Source organism: Ovis canadensis, chromosome 3 (genome assembly GCF_042477335.2).
Source record: "Ovis canadensis isolate MfBH-ARS-UI-01 breed Bighorn chromosome 3, ARS-UI_OviCan_v2, whole genome shotgun sequence".
NCBI classification, from domain to species: domain Eukaryota; kingdom Metazoa; phylum Chordata; class Mammalia; order Artiodactyla; family Bovidae; genus Ovis; species Ovis canadensis.
In genome coordinates this window covers 139,481,861-139,499,792 of record NC_091247.1, presented here as the reverse complement: position 1 = coordinate 139,499,792, position 17,932 = coordinate 139,481,861, and the positions used below count along the sequence as shown (strand labels likewise).

The following is a 17,932-nucleotide window of genomic DNA, read 5'->3' as shown; positions in this document are numbered from 1 at the left end:
AGGTTGCAGTGAGGACTGGCAGGTGCCCTCCTTTATATGTGCTTGGCACTGGGGCTCGTGGCTGGCCAGTCAAGAGCTTAATTCATGGGTTTGGCTTGCCTGCGAGCAAGAAGTCATTTTCTCTGTGCTGAGCTAGAGATCAAGCCTCCCCACCTCTGAAACAACATGAAACCATCAAATTGCTGGGCTTGCAAGCCTTGCTCATGTAATTTGGGTCTTATCTAATTAACCTGCTGTTATAGGGTAATTTGCCCCAGGCCCCAGCCTCTCCAGGGGGGTGTCATTGGCTCTTCATCATCTCTATCCTGATGAATCTTCTCTTGGCTGTGGGCTTCCTCCTGGGGACCAGGGGGAGCAGATGGACTGCACTGGACAGGGAAGGTTGCTGGGTAGAATATCTGGGAGCTCTAACCATAGCTGTGTCCTCTTCTTTCATGGAAAGGGGCCATTCATTGAGCTGTTCACCCCTCACCCAGGCCCAGACACACCCCACCCCATGTCCTCATCTCCTAATCCACAGAGGACAGTAGCTGTCTCTGTGGAGTATCAAGGATGGAGTGACCCTCTCCCTGGCAAGTGACATGAATAGCCCAGGCCAGAGTCAACCCTGGACACAGTGGGTCCTTGAGCTTCTGTAAGTTCTCCAAGAAATGGGATTGCCACACTTCACCCCTCTCAAACTCTCAAAATAAGACAGGTTAGAGGCTGTGCAGAGGATGTCTCGGGCTTCTGAGATGGCTTAGTGGTAAAGACTCCACCTGGCAATACAGGAGCAGCAGGAGACACGAGTTCAATCCTTGGGTCCAGAAGATCCCTGGAGGAGGCAATGGCAACATGCTCCAGTATTCTTGCCAGGAAAATCCCATGGACAAAGGAGCCTGTCTGGCTACAGTCCATGGAGTCGCAAAGAGTCAGGCCTGACTGAGTGACTGAGCATGCCTGCACACAGGGATGTCTAGCCCTTCAAGCACCTGGGCAGAATGAAGAAGATGAGGAGGGTGGTGTCAGGCAGGTGGGAAATTCCCAGAGTCCATTGGGAAGAGATATGGACACCGTGGACAGAGGCTCGTCCAGGGCCTGGAGGTTTCAGGGGAAGCCTCCTGAACATCCATTTTGTCATGTATGTCTCTCCTCCAATGTGTATTTGCTAATAAGATGTGGAGCAACTTGGTCAGGAACCATCTGTTTAAAACTGAAATGAAGAAGTTACTGTCAAGATGAGACTGGACTTCCATCACATCCCTCAACACCCAGGCAAGCCAAGCGTGAAGGTCTGGCCCAGGGCAGGGCTCAGGGAGCCCTGTGCATCCTGCTGCAGACACTCCTGTGGTCCCCGCCCCAGACTCTGCCTGTTGTCCCCTCCTTCCTGCATCGCTGGCTCCCGCAGTGGACCCCAGAGCTCCCCCATGATCGCCCCTGCGACTGCAGCCCCAGCTCTGCCCATGGCTGGCTCTGCTTCTGGAGACTGCCATTTCCCAAAGATCCCTGCTGGGGCCCCATGGGTGGGCTGTGACTCTCGGCTGTGTGTGGACACGGAAGAGAAGAGAATCTGGGGCCCAGCTGGTCTGGGGCTGTCTGTCACTTTGTTTAGGGGGTTGGCCTGAAATCCCTCAGCCCACCCGCCACACGCCCCTTCCCAGCCTCCCCCTGCCATTTTGTCTGCATGGTTCACCAGAATTTCTCTTTCCCGCCCTTCTCTCCTCCCATCCTGTCTCCGTCCTGCCTTATCCCGCCTCTCCATTTTCCATCCTTCCTTTCTTCTCTCCCTCTCACTCTGCTGCTCCCTCCTCTCAGCCTCTTCCTGGAGGTCTTCCTGGGCCAGCAGAGCCCGCATCTGACTCTCCCATCTCCCTCACCCCTTGGCATGTTCTTGCCCTGTGCCAGAAGGACAGGGACTCTGCGGGCAGCTCCATGAGCTTCCTCTGAAGCCTGCACTGCATGTCATCGCATCTTCCTTCGTAAAGAGGGTGGAAGTTTCCCAGACACCCCCTAGCAGGCACCTCCGCCCCTCCTTTCTCCCTCAATAAATCTCCTCTGTGCACTATGTGTCAGGCAGTGTGCCCAGGAGCTTGTGGTGCAGCACTCAAGGCCTTTTTCAGCTCTTGGAACCCAGTCCTCACATGAGGGTGGTCCCCTCCATGGTTTCACCGGCTGTCTGTTTCTCTGATAGGCATGGCGGCTCCCTAGCACAGCCTTCAGGGTCCCTGCAGCTGCCACCCCACCTCCACCCCAGCCAGCAACCTCCCTCCTGGCTGCTCCTTTGCTCTGCCAAGGACATCCACAGGGTTCATCTTAAAATACCTTCAAATTTTTACCAAACTATTCTTACCCAGCCTGAAACACCCTCTCTCCCCATCTCTTCCTGTCCAAATCCTTCCAGTCTTTCAAAATCCTGCTTACACTCCTGGATTTAGCCCCCAATCCAGGACTCCTCTGTCCTTTGACTGCTGTGTGGAGGCTGCCATGTTCCCTAGGGCCAGGGGCCTGGGAGAGGGTTCCATGGCCCCCAGTCGACTCCTCCCTCTATATCTTCCCTCAGGGCACAGGACTAGCCTCTGGTCATCCTTCCCAGGTGTGAGAGGATTGACAGTGCTTTGAACAGCCACCAAACTGCTGGGATGGTGCATCTTCAGGGAGCCTCTGTGCTTGCATCTGCCTCAGATGGCACCAGGTAAGAGCCCAGGCTCCAGGAGCTGGCTCCCAAGGTCTGAATCCCACGCTACCACCCAGCGCGTCTTCACCTCTCGAAGCCTCCGCTTCCCAGCTCTAAATGGGATCACAGTTCTTCATGGATGGACTTCCCCGGTAGTCCAGTGGTTAAGATACCCTGCTTCCATCGCAGCGGGTATGGGTTCAATCCCTGGCCAAGGAACTAAGATCCCGCATGCTTCATGGTGTAGCCAAAACAAATAGAAAAATAAATACATTTAAAAAGAAAAACAACAAAAATAAAAAGATTTCTCATGAGGTAGTTGTGGTGATTACATGTATTAATTCATGTAAATCCTTGGTAACTCCCTGGTGTATTTCAACGCTCAATACATATTAATCAGTGACCAAAAGTAGAATTTAGGAATCAGCCTGTCCTCTCTTTTCCTCCTCTCTCCCCTTCCTTTTCAGAGCAACAGGATGTCTGGATTAGCACACTCCCATACAGTGTTATCTGCTGTTGGGGGACCTGGAATAGATGGTGTTCTCAAAGGTCCCAGGCTCCGGGAATCTCTCTGTTCAGACCATCTCTGGTAATGGAAAATTCTCCATTAGAAATAATAATAGCCACTGTCTAATAAGTGTTTCTAGCTACAAGATTTGACAGGAAGCATTTTTCAAATATTAAGTATATTGATGCATGCATGCTAAGTCGCTTCTGTCATGTCCAGCTGTTTGTGACCCTAGGGACCGTAGCCCTCCAGGCTCCTCTGTCCATGGGATTCTCCAGGCAAGAATACTGAGCTGGGCAGCCACTCCTTTCTCCAGGGGATCTTCCCAACCCAGGGATCGAATCTGCGTCTCCCGTGGGTCCTGCATTACAGGGGGATTCTTTACCACTGAGCCACCAGGAGAAGCCCAACTATATTGATACTGATCCCTTTATCACTCACTGAGCACCTACCAAGTGCTGAGGGAGGCAATAAAAAGCATTCTGCCCTCAGAGAACTTAGTTTCTGGATTCCTGGAAAAAGCATCTCATCAAGCTATTAACAAGTCATTAACACCTTAGTATAAATTAGTTAATTAGATACTGGCCATTAGGAATGAAACACCCAATTTTGTTGATGCAGATGATAGAAGAGGAAGGAGGAACATCCTGGGCCACTCACAGGAAGGGTGGGCCCAGGTGGGGCTCCTGGGGTGCTTACTGGTGTTTTTGCCGCAGGGATAAAGGGAGGTACTAAAGAAAATCAGCACAGAGCTGTAGTTCACCAAGGTTATAAAGGCCCTGCCCCAGACTCAACTGAGACCTGGGCAAACTTATGGGCAAGAGGAGACAGAGTCCCTGCCTGGGGAGGCTGGTAAGGGAGACAGGCTGGGATCTACCATGCTCCACGTCCCGTCTTCATCTTCCCTCACGCCCTTTGCAGTACTGGGGTGGCTGTTTCCTGTCTGTATGTGTGCGCTCAGTTGCTCAGTCATGTCTGACTCTTTGCGACCCCATGGACTGTATTCCGCCAGGCCCCTCTGTCCCTGGGATTTTCCAGGCAAGAATACTGAAGTGGGTTGCCATTTCCTTCTCCAGATCTTCCCGACCCAGGGATGGAACCCATGTCTCCTGCATTGGCAGGCGGATTCTTTTTACCACTGATCCACCTGGGAAGCCCTGCCCAGTTTTCCAGGTGGGAATTAAATTCGGAGAGATGATGGGCCAGGCATGGAGGTCTCTGAGCTGCAGCTCTACTCACCTGTGAATTGGCAGGGAAAGTATGTCCAATCAGAGACTCAACCCCCAGGTTACCAAGAACATCTAGCTTGAATGTTCAAGGGAATTTTAAGTTGCTTTTTAAGTGAATTACATTTATATGGCTCTTGGTTTTATAACTAAATATTTTGTTCACTTTACACAAAGAATCTGTAGCTTTCTCTATGTTTTTGTCTCTACATCTGTGAGAATGATCAGCTTCGCGTGTTCGTGTGATTCTATGGCCTCTGCAGGATCCACTGGCTCCTCATTCTCAGCATTCTGAGGTCCTATAAGCCTCCAGAGAAGGTTTGAGAGAGAAGAGTTAGAAAATCTAGTATAATCGCAGAGGGTATTTGCTGGGTGAGAGGAAAAGGGAATGCACAGAGGAGAGGCAAGACCCAGGGACACTGAATCCACAAGGACTACCTGGAGGAAGGGGTTTGAATGTCAGTCTTTCAAGGAAAAAAAGGCTTGTGTAGACTCTTCCTGAGGAGGAGTAAAAGCAACCCAGGCTGGCAGGAGGAAGGGCCTTTGTGAGGGAAAGACCCTTCAGGCTGGCGTGATTATGAGTGAAGGGAGACCATGGGTTGAGGGACCCTGGACCCCACCCTGTGCATGAGACAGGGTGAGTGAGAGCTATTGAGGGCTCATGAGCCAATAAGAGTCTGGGCCACACATGTTTGAGGAAGCAGAATCTAGCTGATGTAGGAGTGGGGTGGGGGAGGCTGGAGGTACTGAGAATGGGGCAGGTGGTTCTTGGAGCAAATAATTGTCTCCAAATTTAGGGGGAATGAGCTGGCCTATTTCAGAGAAGGCAATGGCACCCCACTCCAGTACAATTGCCTGGAAAATCCCATGGACAGAGGAGCCTGGTAGGCTGCAGTCCATGGGGTCGCACAGAGTTGGACATGACTGAAGCGACTTAGCAGCAGCAGCAGAGCTGGGCTATTTGGATGACATCAGTTCCGGTCCTGCCAGCCCTGCTCAGCAGATGGACTCAGGAAAAGAGCATGTTTTCTGCGAATCCCACACAAGTACGCCCTTCATCCCCCTACATCCTCCTATAGTTTCAGGCTGGCAGGGCACTCAGCCCCAAGCCTGGCAGCTGGAGCACAGCCCCTGGGGGACTTGGCCATGGCCAGAGCCATCCATCTGGGGGCAGGACAGCTGTTTAGCAGGTCTGCAGCTGGCAAGGCTGAAGGTGAGCTCATGCCAGAGGAGCTGGGGTATAAAAGCCGAGGAAGACTGTCCTCCCAGACACTCGGCTCTGCTCCCACCCTGCTGTTTGGTTGCCAGAGAAATGCCTTCCAGGGCTGCCCCGTCCCCCTCACTTCCTCCTTGCTCAACTCCGTGGCCAAGACCATCTCCCTTGAGCTTTGCTGGCCATCTCCTTTCTCTAGCCCACCCCAAGCCTCTGGCAAGGTGTGTGGACTCAGGACTGTGCATCCAGGCCCTGGTCATGTGACCAGGGTAGGTCTCCCAACTTCCTAAGCCTCTGTTTCTACATCTCTAAAACAGGGGGTACTAATACCTGCTCCGCCTGCTCCCCGAGGTGGATGGGAGTCATCTTGTAAATAATAATGATGACGGTAATGATACTGGCGAACGCACAGGGTGGGCTCTTCAGGACACTGCTCTAAGCACTACATACGTATTAACTCATTTAATTCTCACTGCAGTCCTGTGAGGCAAGTACTGTTGTTATCCCCATTTTACAGATGAAGATACTGAGGCACAGGACGTTAAGTAAGTTATTGGAAGTTGCACAGCTAGTGAGTAGTTGGACCAGGATTTGAGGTAAGCTGCCTGGCTGCCATCTGTGCCCTTCGCCTCTGCGCTGTCCTGGCTTTCCCGTGTGCCAATGTCCAGTGTACATGCCCGCCCTGAAGCATGGTGTGAGAAGCTGAGCTCAGCAGCACCGACTCCTCCTGCTCTCTTCTTCCTGTCCCTGACTCTCCAAGCAGCAGATCTGACCCCTACTCCCCTTAGCCTGTTTTGCTCTTTTGAAGGCAATATAATTTCAGGACTTGGATGGGGTGCTTATGAGACGATCGCATGTTTCTTACATGCATCCTGCTTTCCCCTGATGACACGCCCTGGGCTGTTCTCCCAGCCTCCTGCCCACCGAGGCAGACTGGTCCTATCCTTTAAGACAAACAAAAACATCCCTCCTCTAAGAAGCCTCCCCTGAGCCCTCCCTAGGGCAGCCACAGCTTTCTGTACACAACCCTCTTGCCCAGGTGCTGTGTGCGTCCTTCCAGCCTAACAGGTCCCCCTGAGGCTGGACGATGCTCTCTGCTCCACGGCCCCAGTCTCCGTGCTTACGGTGTGAATTGTGAGCACTGCTCACAAGCTCACAGACGTGTTCCCATAGGTGTCAGAGGCCGTGTGGGGGCCCACATCTGCATATGGGTGGTCGTGAATACAAAATTAGGCAGAATGCTGTCCAGCCAGTAGGGACCAGCGTGGCTGTCTCAGTTGCCTGTGGCTGACACCTTCTGTGACGGGTTCTAATTAAACCAATGGTTAAATATTTTGAGTCTCGTCCATAGGCTTGAGTCTGTGGGCTGATGAGCACGTGTCTACACCTGTGTGCCAAGGTTTCTGATGACAGTCCACCTGACAACAGGCCCCATCTTAGATTAGCTATCACTGTCAGACCTCCAAGTGTCCATTCCTCTCTGTTAGTGGCACACACGTGAGAGCCGGTTGTCCTGTTTTTATTATATTCTTTTTCAAGAACGGAGGAAGTGGTGACTCCCAGCTTTTGAGTATAAATAGGTCCCATTTGTTCATTGTTAGTTTTTATTTCCATTATTCTGGGAGATCAAGCAAAGAAGATATTGCTGCAATTTATGCAATTTATGTCAGAAAGTGTTCTGCCTATGTTTTCCTTTAGGAGTTTTAGGGTGTTCGGTCTCACGTATAGCTCATCAATGGTTTTCGTTTTCTATTCTTTTTTATTACAGCTATCCTAGTGAATGTGAAGTGGTACCACTTTGTGGTTTGGATTTGAATTTCCTGATGATTAATAAAGTTGAGAATCTTTTCATGTGCTTGTTGCCCATTTGTGTATCTTCTCTGAAGAAAGGTCCATTAGATTCCTCTGCTTGCTTTTAAATTGGGTTGTCTTCTTGTTATTGAGATGTCAAAGTTCTTTATATGTTTTGGGTTCAGTTCAGTTCAGTTGCTCAGTTGTGTCCGACTCTTTGCGACCCCATGAACTGCAACACACCAGGCCTCCCTGTCCACCAACTCCTGGAGTTCACCCAAACTCATGCCCATTGAGTTGGTGATGCCATCCAAACATCTCATCCTCTGTCATCCCCTTCTCCTCCTGCCTTCAGTCTTTCCCAGCATTAGGGTCTTTTCCAATAAGTCAGCTCTTCACATTAGGTGGCCAAAGAGTATTGGAGTTTCAGCTTCAACATCAGTCCTTCCAGTGAACACCCAGGATTGAACTCCTTAGGATGGGCTGGTTGGATCTCCTTGCAGTCCAAGGGACTCTCAAGAGTCTTCTCCAACATCACAGTTCGAAAGCAATGTTTTGGGTACTAGACCCTAATCAGATACGTGATTTGCAAATATTTTCCCTCATTTTGTAAATTATCTTCTCACTCTCTTGGTAATTCCTTTTGATGTGTAGAAATTTTTAATTTTGAGGAAGCCCAATTTCTGTATGTTCTCTTTGGTTGCCTGGGCTTTTGATGCCATGTCTAAGAATCCACTGCCAAATCTGTTCACCTCCCACCCACCCCACCCACCAACCAACAAGACCAGCACACAAAACCCAAGCCGAAACTTACTGTGATGGTGTGATTTAAATTCTTTTTAAGAACCTATGTTCTCACTTTTCTAGTTATTTGTTTATACTCTCCTCCTCCTCCAGGAAGCCTTCCTTGCTTAGCTTCCCTGTGCTGATCACTTCTCAGCATTGCTGCACTGGGCTGCCCTTCCCTGATTTGTATGAGTGCGTGACTTTGTATGTGTGTCTATTTCTCCCATTGGTCTGAGTTCACCTCCAGAGTAGCCTCCAGGTTCCTGAAAGGCTTGTGCCCGTGAGCAAGATGGAGTGTATCATCATCGGAGATGGGCAGTTTGGAGAAATTGAAACGTTGACAGACATGCACCTCGGACATTACTCAAGGACAGTTTATTGAACATATGGCAGAAATTCAGAATCCTTCAGTCAAGGCAAGGAGGAACCGGGTGTCTCCATCCTTAGGAATATTTACAACAAGAGCCAGGACTTCTGGGCTGGATGGCACCACCAGAGACAAAGCAAGCTTCCCTCATTGAACACAGCTCCTGGCAGCAGGCACCGCGAATCAGAAGCTACAGCAGGGCACAGACCAGAGAAAGGCCCAAAGATAAACACCTACCCACTGACAGAAAGGCGACCTAAGTCTCTGCCTTCATCAAATAAGAGTTTGACATTCCCTTCATTAAAGAGACAGTGGCATATAAAAGCACACGGACCCTGGAGTCAACCAGGCCTGGGCTCAACTCCCGACCCTAGCACCCAGGGAGTGAAGGGGGCATGTTCCACAGTCACTCAGAGGATGGGGGCGTCTCTTCTGTCCTGAGGATGCTTATTGCATCTACTTTGCATAATTGGATGAGAATTAAAGGCAATATAGGAGTTGCTACCACCTCCAGGTTGCAAAGTAAGCCTTCGGACAACTGCTGACTCCACCAAAGCATAGAGAAAACTATCCTGCCCTCCCTCGCCCTCTTCCTCTTTTTCCTCCCTCCTCTCCTCGCTCTGTAGGGATGTTCTTAGGGATGTTCCAGGGCCAAGAAGGTAATTATAGCTGTGTCCATAAGCCTCCTAGCAGCTGAGGGCAGCAGGGAAAAAGGAAGTCACAAAGTCCAGATGGGACCTGAAAACGGGAGAGGATGAGGCCAACCAGAACTTGACAGTGAGACAGGCCACAGTGCATGTGGGTGGTCGCATGGACCACGGTGGTCCTAGGACTCTGGGGAAGGGGGGCTGTGGCAGACACCTCCAAGTGAGGTGTCAGGGCAAGAGCATCTCTTCTCCCAGCAGCTGAGAGAACCCTTAAAGCTGAGGGGCTTTACCGGGCAGCTTTCCTTGCCCGGCCGCTGCCTGGGGTGCTCTTGTCTTGGGAGTCCTTGGGGTCTCCCCCTTGTGCCCCTTTGGCCCTGGTCTGCCCGCTTCGGGTGCTTCTGGAGCTGCTGGTCACTGTGCTGGCCGTGGTGCTGGCCCCAAGGTCAGTGCCGGCCGGGGATCCAGGGTGGGAACCGGAGCTGCTTGCGCTGCTGCTGCTGACGGCTGTGGTGGAAGGACCCAGAACGGGAAGAAGGATGACAGCATCACTCAGCGAGCCACCCCTCCACCCCACAGCTGCCCTTGGCAGTCAAAAAACACCGCAAGGGTGGGTCGAGACCCAGGTACACTGCAGCCTCTGTGCAAGGTGAGGACAACCCGGGACCGAATGGTCCCTGCCCTCCTAGAGAGTCTAGGACCATTTGTCTCACAGGTCCGTATTCTCAACCCCTTCTCAGGATGATGATGCCCAGGAGAGAGACACAGGAAGGAAATGGGGTTGGCATGACCTCAGTCACTGATTCCCTGGGACAGAAGGCAAATAGGCTTCCTTTGAAGCCAGAGAACCTTCCTGAGACAGTACTAGGAGCCCCCAGATGAGGGGAGACAATGATTGGAGGTGGTATCACATTATCTTGCAGTCCCCAGCTTTCCCGTCCAGTCAGAATCCCCAACTCGATCCGTCTCTCAGGGATACTCACAAATGCTCACAGAGGAGGGATTCTCCCCAGACATCCTGCAAGACAGAAAGTTGGAGAAGGATAAAACCTCAAGGAAGTGTCTAGTTCAGCTGAGCCTTTTGATGGGTTCCTGCCTTTATATGCCTATCATTTGAATTCATCCTTAAAACAACCTCATTTTATGGAGGTTACAATCCTCATTTACAGATGAGCAAATAAATAATAAAATTTACAGACACCAGGACCACATTGCTGACATATGGCAAAGCAAGTGATTAAAGCCAGGTCTGTCTGACCCCACTGGCTCTTTTCATGCCACCACCCAACCACCGGGGCTTCACATCTGACCTCCGCTTGCAGGAAGCTGAGCTCAATCAGCAAACAGCCCCCTTCTGTGCCCATGTCACGAGCACTGCTGTCTTTCCTCTTTTACCTCCCAAATGGTCCCTTGGCCCAGCAGGGAGCCACCCACAGTCCCCTGCCCCCACCATGGCATCTCCCTTGCCCCGCTCACCGGCACTCCTCGCCCTCCAGCAGCTTGCGGTAGGTGGCGATCTCCATGTCCAAGGCCAGCTTCAGGCTCATGAGCTCCTGGTATTCACGCAGCATCCGGGCCAACTCCTCCTTGGCCTGGTGCATAGCAGCTTCCAACTCATCCAGCTTGGCCCGGGCATCCTTCAGGGCACTGTCTCCCCGCTGCTCGGCATCGGCAAGGGCCGTCTCCAGATTGGCACACTGAAAAGCAAAGGACGGATGGGAAGACCATCAGAGCCCAGAATAATGTTTAGATCTTAATGGTTAGGTCCCAACCCCCCTCACTTTACAGATGAGGTCCAAGGTGGTAGCAAGTAATTGCTGCAGAGCCAACACAGTATCTGAGTCGCTTCTATTTTCTTTTGTAGATGGATACTTAAAGGCCCATGAAAAGCTGTCAGAGCAGTTGCATTTCAGGACCGCAAGAAGAGATTTGGATGTTTGCAAGTTTGTCTAGTGAGGTTGAAACCAGTGGCTGTCGGTTTCAAGTCCACCTTGTCCTGGAGAATCACACTGAGACCCCAACCTGGAGCCTCCAAGAATCTGACAGCGTGCCAAGGCACCTCTGTAATCAGACCCCTACCTGCAGAGTGTCTCCCAGCAGGGACCCTTCCTACCCGTTAGTACCCAACAGTGTACATCTCTGGACTATTCTAGCACTCTGCAGGGAGGGTCTATCTAAATACTCCCCACGTCTGGCCTGAATGGATTAGGGGAACCTTCCCATACAACAAGAGGTTAAGGGCCTGAGGTTATATCCATGGCCTCAGACAGAGCATTTGGGGCCTGAAAAATATCCAGTGGCACTGTGATGGCAAATACAACCAGGCGGAGAAACAGTCCTCGTAGAGTCGTGAATCAGTTGCGTGTCGAGTTGGAAAGCAGGCCCCGTGTTCCCCACATCACCTGGCTTGGAAGGCTGTGGGGGTGCAGGAAAGAGAGCCGGCTCAGCTCTTCCAGGTTTGGCAGTTCTATCACTGGACAGAGTTGACCTGCCAGGGTCAATTGGGAAGGATTCCCTACCCCCTTAAAATCATCTCCCCAGAGATATGATGTTTTTCTGCTTTCAGACAAGACAGGGTCCCCCAGCTGGAAAGGCAATGGGTACAGGGCAGACAACCCAGAACATCTTCATCTGCTATCATCCTCACTGGTCACCCAGTGAGAGCAGTGAGAGGAGGACCTTAACTTGGCCACTGAGGGTCCCAAGGAGAGGCCCCCCAAACCCTACATGCACTGAGTGTCCAGTGGGAGGAAGAGGTGTGGGGTCTGCCCTCGGAGGGTGATACCTGAAGGGGACATGGGGCAGGTTTACTGCACAAAGAAAAAGCCTGAGAATGATGGGAAAAAGAAAGGAAACCTAAATTCTAATCCTAATAACCAGCTGGACACCCTGGGAGAGTCCCTTCCTCTCTCCAGTCCAGTTTCCTTATCTGATCTGTGAGAGTCAGGTGAAATAAGTGCAAGGCCCCTCCAGTTCTGAGCAGGGTGCCAGCTCGAAGTGTATGGATCCCAAGGTATAGTGAGGAAGAGGGACCATCAGTGGTCCAGAGAGTCCCAAGTCAGGCAGGGGACATCTGCTTTTCACTCCAGGATGGGCTCCAGTCTCTCCATCACAGAGGGTGAAGCCCAGCCTCCGTGCTCTCTGCGGGCTTGCTGCCCACCTGCTTCTTCACATTTGCAATCTCACAGCGTATCCTCTGGATGAGCCGGTTCAGTTCTGACATCTCGTTCTTGGTGTGTTTGAGGTCGTCCCCGTGCCGGCCAGCTGCCAGCTGCAGCTCCTGGATCTGGTTTCCAGAGACAGGAAGTTGGTGATGAGACAAAACTCCCTCCATATCCCCCACCACCCAAGGCAGAGAAAGTGTCCTGAGCAAACCCTTCCACCACCGGAGAGAGCCAGGGGAGATAGCTCTGCAGCAGGAGGTGATAGAGCCAGGACCTTCCAGCTGTCTGGAGCTGATTCTGACCAAGAAGTCCACCTGTTTCTCTAAGCAGAAATCTATTTGCTGGGCCTATCCTCCTTTCTCATCTCCCTGACTAATCTTTTCTGGGGGTGGATAAAGGGAAAATGCAGTTTTCGTGTATTAAGCACTTCCAAGGACTTTCCTGGTGGTTCAGATGGTAAAAGCATCTGCATACAATGCGGGAGACCCAGGTTCGATCCCTGGGTTGGCAAGATCCCCTGGAGAAGGAAATGGCAGCCCATTCCAATATTCTTGCCTGGAAAATCCCATGGACAGAGGAGCCTGGCAGGCTGTAGTCCATGGGGTTGCAGAGAGTCAGACACAACTGAGCGACTTCACTTTCTTTCACTTTCGAGCACTTCCAAAATAAATAGGGCTTCCCTGGTGGCTCAGTTGGTAAAGAATCCACCTGCAGGAGACTGTGTTTGATCCCTGGGTGAGGAAGATCCCCTGGAGAAGGGAATGACTACCTAATCTTGTATTCTTGCCTGGAAAATTCCACGGACAGAGGAGCCTGGAGGGCTACAGTCCATGGGATATCAAAGAGTCAGACATTACTGAGTGACTAACACTTTCACTTTCCAAAATAGAAGAGTTCTGAACCTCTCCATTGATTTAGCACCTCTTTATAGAGGAATATTTTAAAGGCCAGGTTCTGTTCCAGGTACCGGGGATACAGAGGTGAGCGGTATAGGTGAGGTCCCTGGTCCCATGAAACTTACATTCTCCTAGAATCCTTTCTTAATGACAGGTGAAGGGCCAGGGCTGAGGACCGCATGCATGTACCCTGGAGGTGGTGGGACTGTTGGCTCAGGACTTGTAGCTCAGATCCTCCCCTCACCCTTGGCCAGCCCTTCAGAAAAGAGAGGATGACACAGCCCTGGACAGGGAACAAGGAACCTGTGGTCCTTGCTGTTGGCGGGATTCAATGGCCAAGAAAGCTGGGAGGTGTGAAGCCCCATAGGGCCCCCAGGTAAAGGGTCTTCTCAGTGACAGCCTAGAAGGGTTTTACCTCAAAGCTTAAGTGCCATCCCCCAGAATGCTCCTAGAATCCCACCTCTTCTTCTTAGAAGTCCTTCCACACTGATCAGAGGGACGCTCATGGCACCCTCTTCTTTACTCCCTGTCCCACTCCAGGTCACCCATAGCTACTCTCCTCCATATCTGTTACTCTCCTTCTTTCCCATGGTGACACGACCTAATCCCAGTTTTGTAGCAAGAGCACCTCGCTTCATTCCTCCATCAGAGGATGGCCTGTCCCTCTCTGTTGGAAATGCCTACCCAGTTTTATGGCTTATCTTTGATAACAATTTTTGCCAAGAATTCTTTTTGAGTAGATGTCGCTATGGCATTGATTATAACCCTTCTTTCATTCAACACATCTCCTAAGGGATGTCTCACATCCATTGGTGGAGGTGTCCCTTCCCAGGAAAGGAAGGCTGGTGGAGGAGGGAGACACAGTCAGTCCTCACCTTGCTCTGGTACAGCGCCTCGGCCTCAGCCTTGCTCTTCAGGGCAATGTCCTCGTACTGGGCTCGGACCTCGGCAATGATGCTGTCCAAGTCCAGGTCACGGTTGTTGTCCATGGACAGGATGACAGAGGTCTCACTGGTGTGAGTCTGGATCTGGGCCACCTCCTGAGTTGAGAGATGAGGACAGAGTTAGGGTCCTTCCCCCACCTCCCTCCTCTTCCCATCAGACTTCTGGGCCTGTGGCACCTGGCAGAATGGGCCACAGTGGAGAGAAGAAATGCCTGCTGGAGCCAAGGAAAAGGCTCACACAGCAGGATACACCCCATGTGGGTAGCAGGCCATGGGAGGCATTACTTGCAGTTCACAGCATCAGGAATCTGTGCTTCAGTAGGACCTCACGGGGTCATTTTTACCAGCCTACTGCCAAGGTCATTATCACAGCCCCGATGAGACGTTTTTCCTGTGAATGTGGCTTCCAGGGACCAGGATCCTACACTTCCATGGCCTCCCAGTGCAGGGTTTTGCACCTTCCCATCAAAACACCCTTAATTCTGCTTATCCTCAATCCTTCTTATTAGCATCTCCCTGGAAGAGCCAGGGAATCTCTCAGCTGGAAAGGGGGGGGAGGGGAGGTGTCCTCACCGCATCGTACAAACACTTAAGGAACTGGATATCTTTGTCCAGAGAGTCCACTTTGGCCTGGAGCTCCACCTTGACCGTGTAGGCTGCATCCGCGTCCTGCCAGGAGGCACCCAGAGCCACTGGTCAATATCACCCACATCCCACCAGGTGCCCTGTCCTTGCCCTAAAAGTCAATTAACTTCCTATCTTTCGCCCACCAAGGGAAGCAGGTTGGTGAATAAAAACCCTCACTATTGCCTTTCTCTCCTATGCATCTTTGGGGATAAATAAAGAAGTGGGGGCTACTCTTTTTCTGTTACACCTGGAGAAAATGAAGCCCAGAGAAGTAGAGTGTATTTCCTCAAGTCACACAGGAAGGCCGAGCTGAGCCAGAGGTTTCCAACTCCCAGACCATGATTCTCTCCTATCTGTCTCCACCCATATCCTAGGCACGTGTCCTCTCCACCTTGCTAGAGACCAGAATATGACTCCATCTCTACTCAGGTACCAGCCCCTTCCCAGAAGAAGGCCAGGGCTGGAGTCCCGAGCAGGGTTGGTTAGGATGGGGATTCAAGGGAAAACAGAGTCCATAGGCTTTTCTCGCTCTTACCTTCTTGAGCACCACAAAATCGTTCTCGGCTGCTGTGCGCTGATTGATCTCCACCTCATACCTGTGGGCAAGGAGAGAAGATAGCAGAGGTCTCAGTCCCCTTGGCCAGGTGACCCCCTCTTCACACTGACCAGGCAAGTGCTGGGGATGCAGAGTCCCCACAGGATCTGCTGGAGCACTGGAGGGGCTGGTGGTGGCAGTCCTGTGTCCCTGAATTACCTCATTAACATTCTATTCTCTGGACCTTAGGGAGATATCCAGGTACCCCAAACCAGTCACTGAACCCATTGGTGGATCAATGAGCAAAGGAACTCCTTCCCATCAACCGGGTAGGAAGTTCTCATCAAATAGGGGTGATCCTTCCTTCACAGTCAGAGCAAGGGTGTGAGCCCTTGACCCCGGTGCTTGCTCCCTGCCATCCTAAAAAGTGACACAGAGACTGGATGATCCCTGGAGCCTCTGGGAACCTGACCCGCGACCTCGGCTGGACCCACTCACCTCTTCTTGTAGTCCTCCACCAGGTCCCGCATGCCCCTCAGCTCCAAGTCCAGCCTCAGCCGGTCCCCGGACAGTGTCTCCAGCTGCTTCCGCAGGTTGCCGATGTAGCCCTCGAGGATGGGCTCCAGGTTTTTCCTACAGTTGTTCAGGTCCAGCTGCTGCAGCAGCTCCCACTTGGTCCCCAGCACCTGGTTCTGCTGCTCCAGGAACCTCACCTGGAATCAGATGGGCGCTACCAAGTCCCGTGGAAAAACACCATGGACCCTACCAGGTTATACAGATTTTTCTAAAGACATTTGGCTCCAGTCCTGACTCCCCACTCATGGAATTCCATACAAACAAGACCCTTTACAACGGTTCATTCTGTAGCCTTTCAGGCAAAACCAGTCACTGAAAACTCATTGAAGAAGGAGATTCTATAGCTGGCTTCTGTTGCCTGACCCAGCCCCAGGAGATGCTCTTCCTCTGTCTCAGCTAAGTGTTTTTTCTGTACCATGAGCCCTTCTCTCTGAATAGTGCTGATTCTATCAGCCCTCCATCTGCCGTGAAGGGCTAGAGGTCCAGTTGACCTCCAGATTCCCATCAATTCTTCCTCAAGGTAGGGCTACCCTTTACCAAAATTTCTACCCTTCTCTGTAAAAGAAAGCAACACATTCATTTATTCCTTTGTGCTGCCTAGCTCACAGGTCTTGCTATGATCACAGAGCCCTTCGTGAGATCCAGCAGCAACCTTTCCATCCACAATGCCCTGTGCACTGCCAGGCAGAAAGGGATCACGAACATCTCACTGGACTGTCTTATCCACCTGGGAGACCCACCTTGTCGATGAAGGAGGCGAACTTGTTGTTCAGAGCCATGATCTGCTCCCGCTCCTGGGCGCGCACCTTCTGGATCTCCGGGTCCAGCTCCACTTTGAGGGGAGCCAGGAGGCTCTTGTTGACGATGACCTGGTGGATGCCCCCAGGTGGGCACATGGATGGGCACATGGATGGGCACACAGGCCCCAGGACCACACTGCCAAACATACTGCCAGCAAAGCCACTGGCCCGGCCCCCTCCATACCCAGAGCTAAGCCTGAAGTTGTAACCTCCAGTCCGAACACTGCTGCCAGCCCCCTTGAGGGGAATACTGACATCCCCTCTACAGAGACTGTAGAGGCTTCGGCTTCCAAAGGCAGCACCAACTCCTTTGCTGGGTGCACGGTAAGAAGCCACACTGCCCCCAACCTTCCTCGGCACCACCGCCGAGTGCCCACTGAAGCCCCCCTTGTCACCACCAGACTTGACATTCAGTTGCCGGCTCATGGTGGCAGAGATGGAGGTGGCAGAGCTGGAGTAAAGCAGTCAATGGAGAGAGAACTTTTGATGGGGCACCCAGAGCACCGCTCCCTTTTATTCTGTCCATCCCTGAACACCGGAAAAGGGTGTTGCTCCTCTATATCCTTTCTCCCTGCCGAAGGTCCTAAGGCCATGGGCAATTTGTGGAAGAGATATCTCCAAGCCCTTTGCAGCAACAAAGTGCTTCTGATAGTGAGCAGAATACGCTGTCCTTGCAGACTGGAGTGGTCGAATCAGGCATTTATCTGTGCTCCTAATTAGGGACCTGGAGAGTTATCCCCTTCAGAGATCTCCTAGCTTAATTTTTTCCAGGGCTGCCTCTTTCTTGCTGACAGATATGTCAGTAAGAAGCAGGGGAAATGCCCAGCTTTGTCCAGAGAAAGCTCATCAGAAAACCCCAGGTTTCCGCCCTAGAGAACCCACCCCTCTCTTTGTTGGTCCTGTTGAGGAGCTGTGGTGTTTGCACCAGAGAAGATGAAATTCAGAAAGGATGTGGTGCATGTGTTCAAAGATCTAAGTCCAAGAAAGAAGTTCCAGGGCTCATTCTCTGGGTCACTGTAAGGACCACAGCTGTCTAGTAATGGAATGGACCCCAGGAAGGTAGTGGAAATGACTATATTGAGTCTGTGTGCCACCCGGCAGGGGACTGTCTGGACATTTCTGTACTGGGCAGGGACTGGGTGGTGATTACCTCGATGTTGCCTTTTCATTAGACAGAATCTTTTCAGGCAGCTGGTAGTTCC

At 51.7% G+C, this 17,932-nt stretch overlaps 1 protein-coding gene across 1 annotated transcript; it reads right to left on the bottom strand.

The window, feature by feature from the left end:
- Positions 1-9,477: 9,477 nt before the first annotated feature.
- KRT74 (keratin 74) lies at positions 9,478-17,156 on the bottom strand. Its single transcript, XM_069586377.1, has 9 exons — positions 16,671-17,156; positions 15,853-16,067; positions 15,355-15,415; positions 14,766-14,861; positions 14,124-14,288; positions 12,349-12,474; positions 10,665-10,885; positions 10,172-10,206; positions 9,478-9,695 (listed from the first exon to the last, which is right to left on the bottom strand). The coding sequence occupies exons 1-9, from the start codon at positions 17,154-17,156 to the stop codon at positions 9,478-9,480; spliced, it is 1,623 nt and encodes a 540-aa protein (XP_069442478.1).
- Positions 17,157-17,932: the final 776 nt, after the last annotated feature.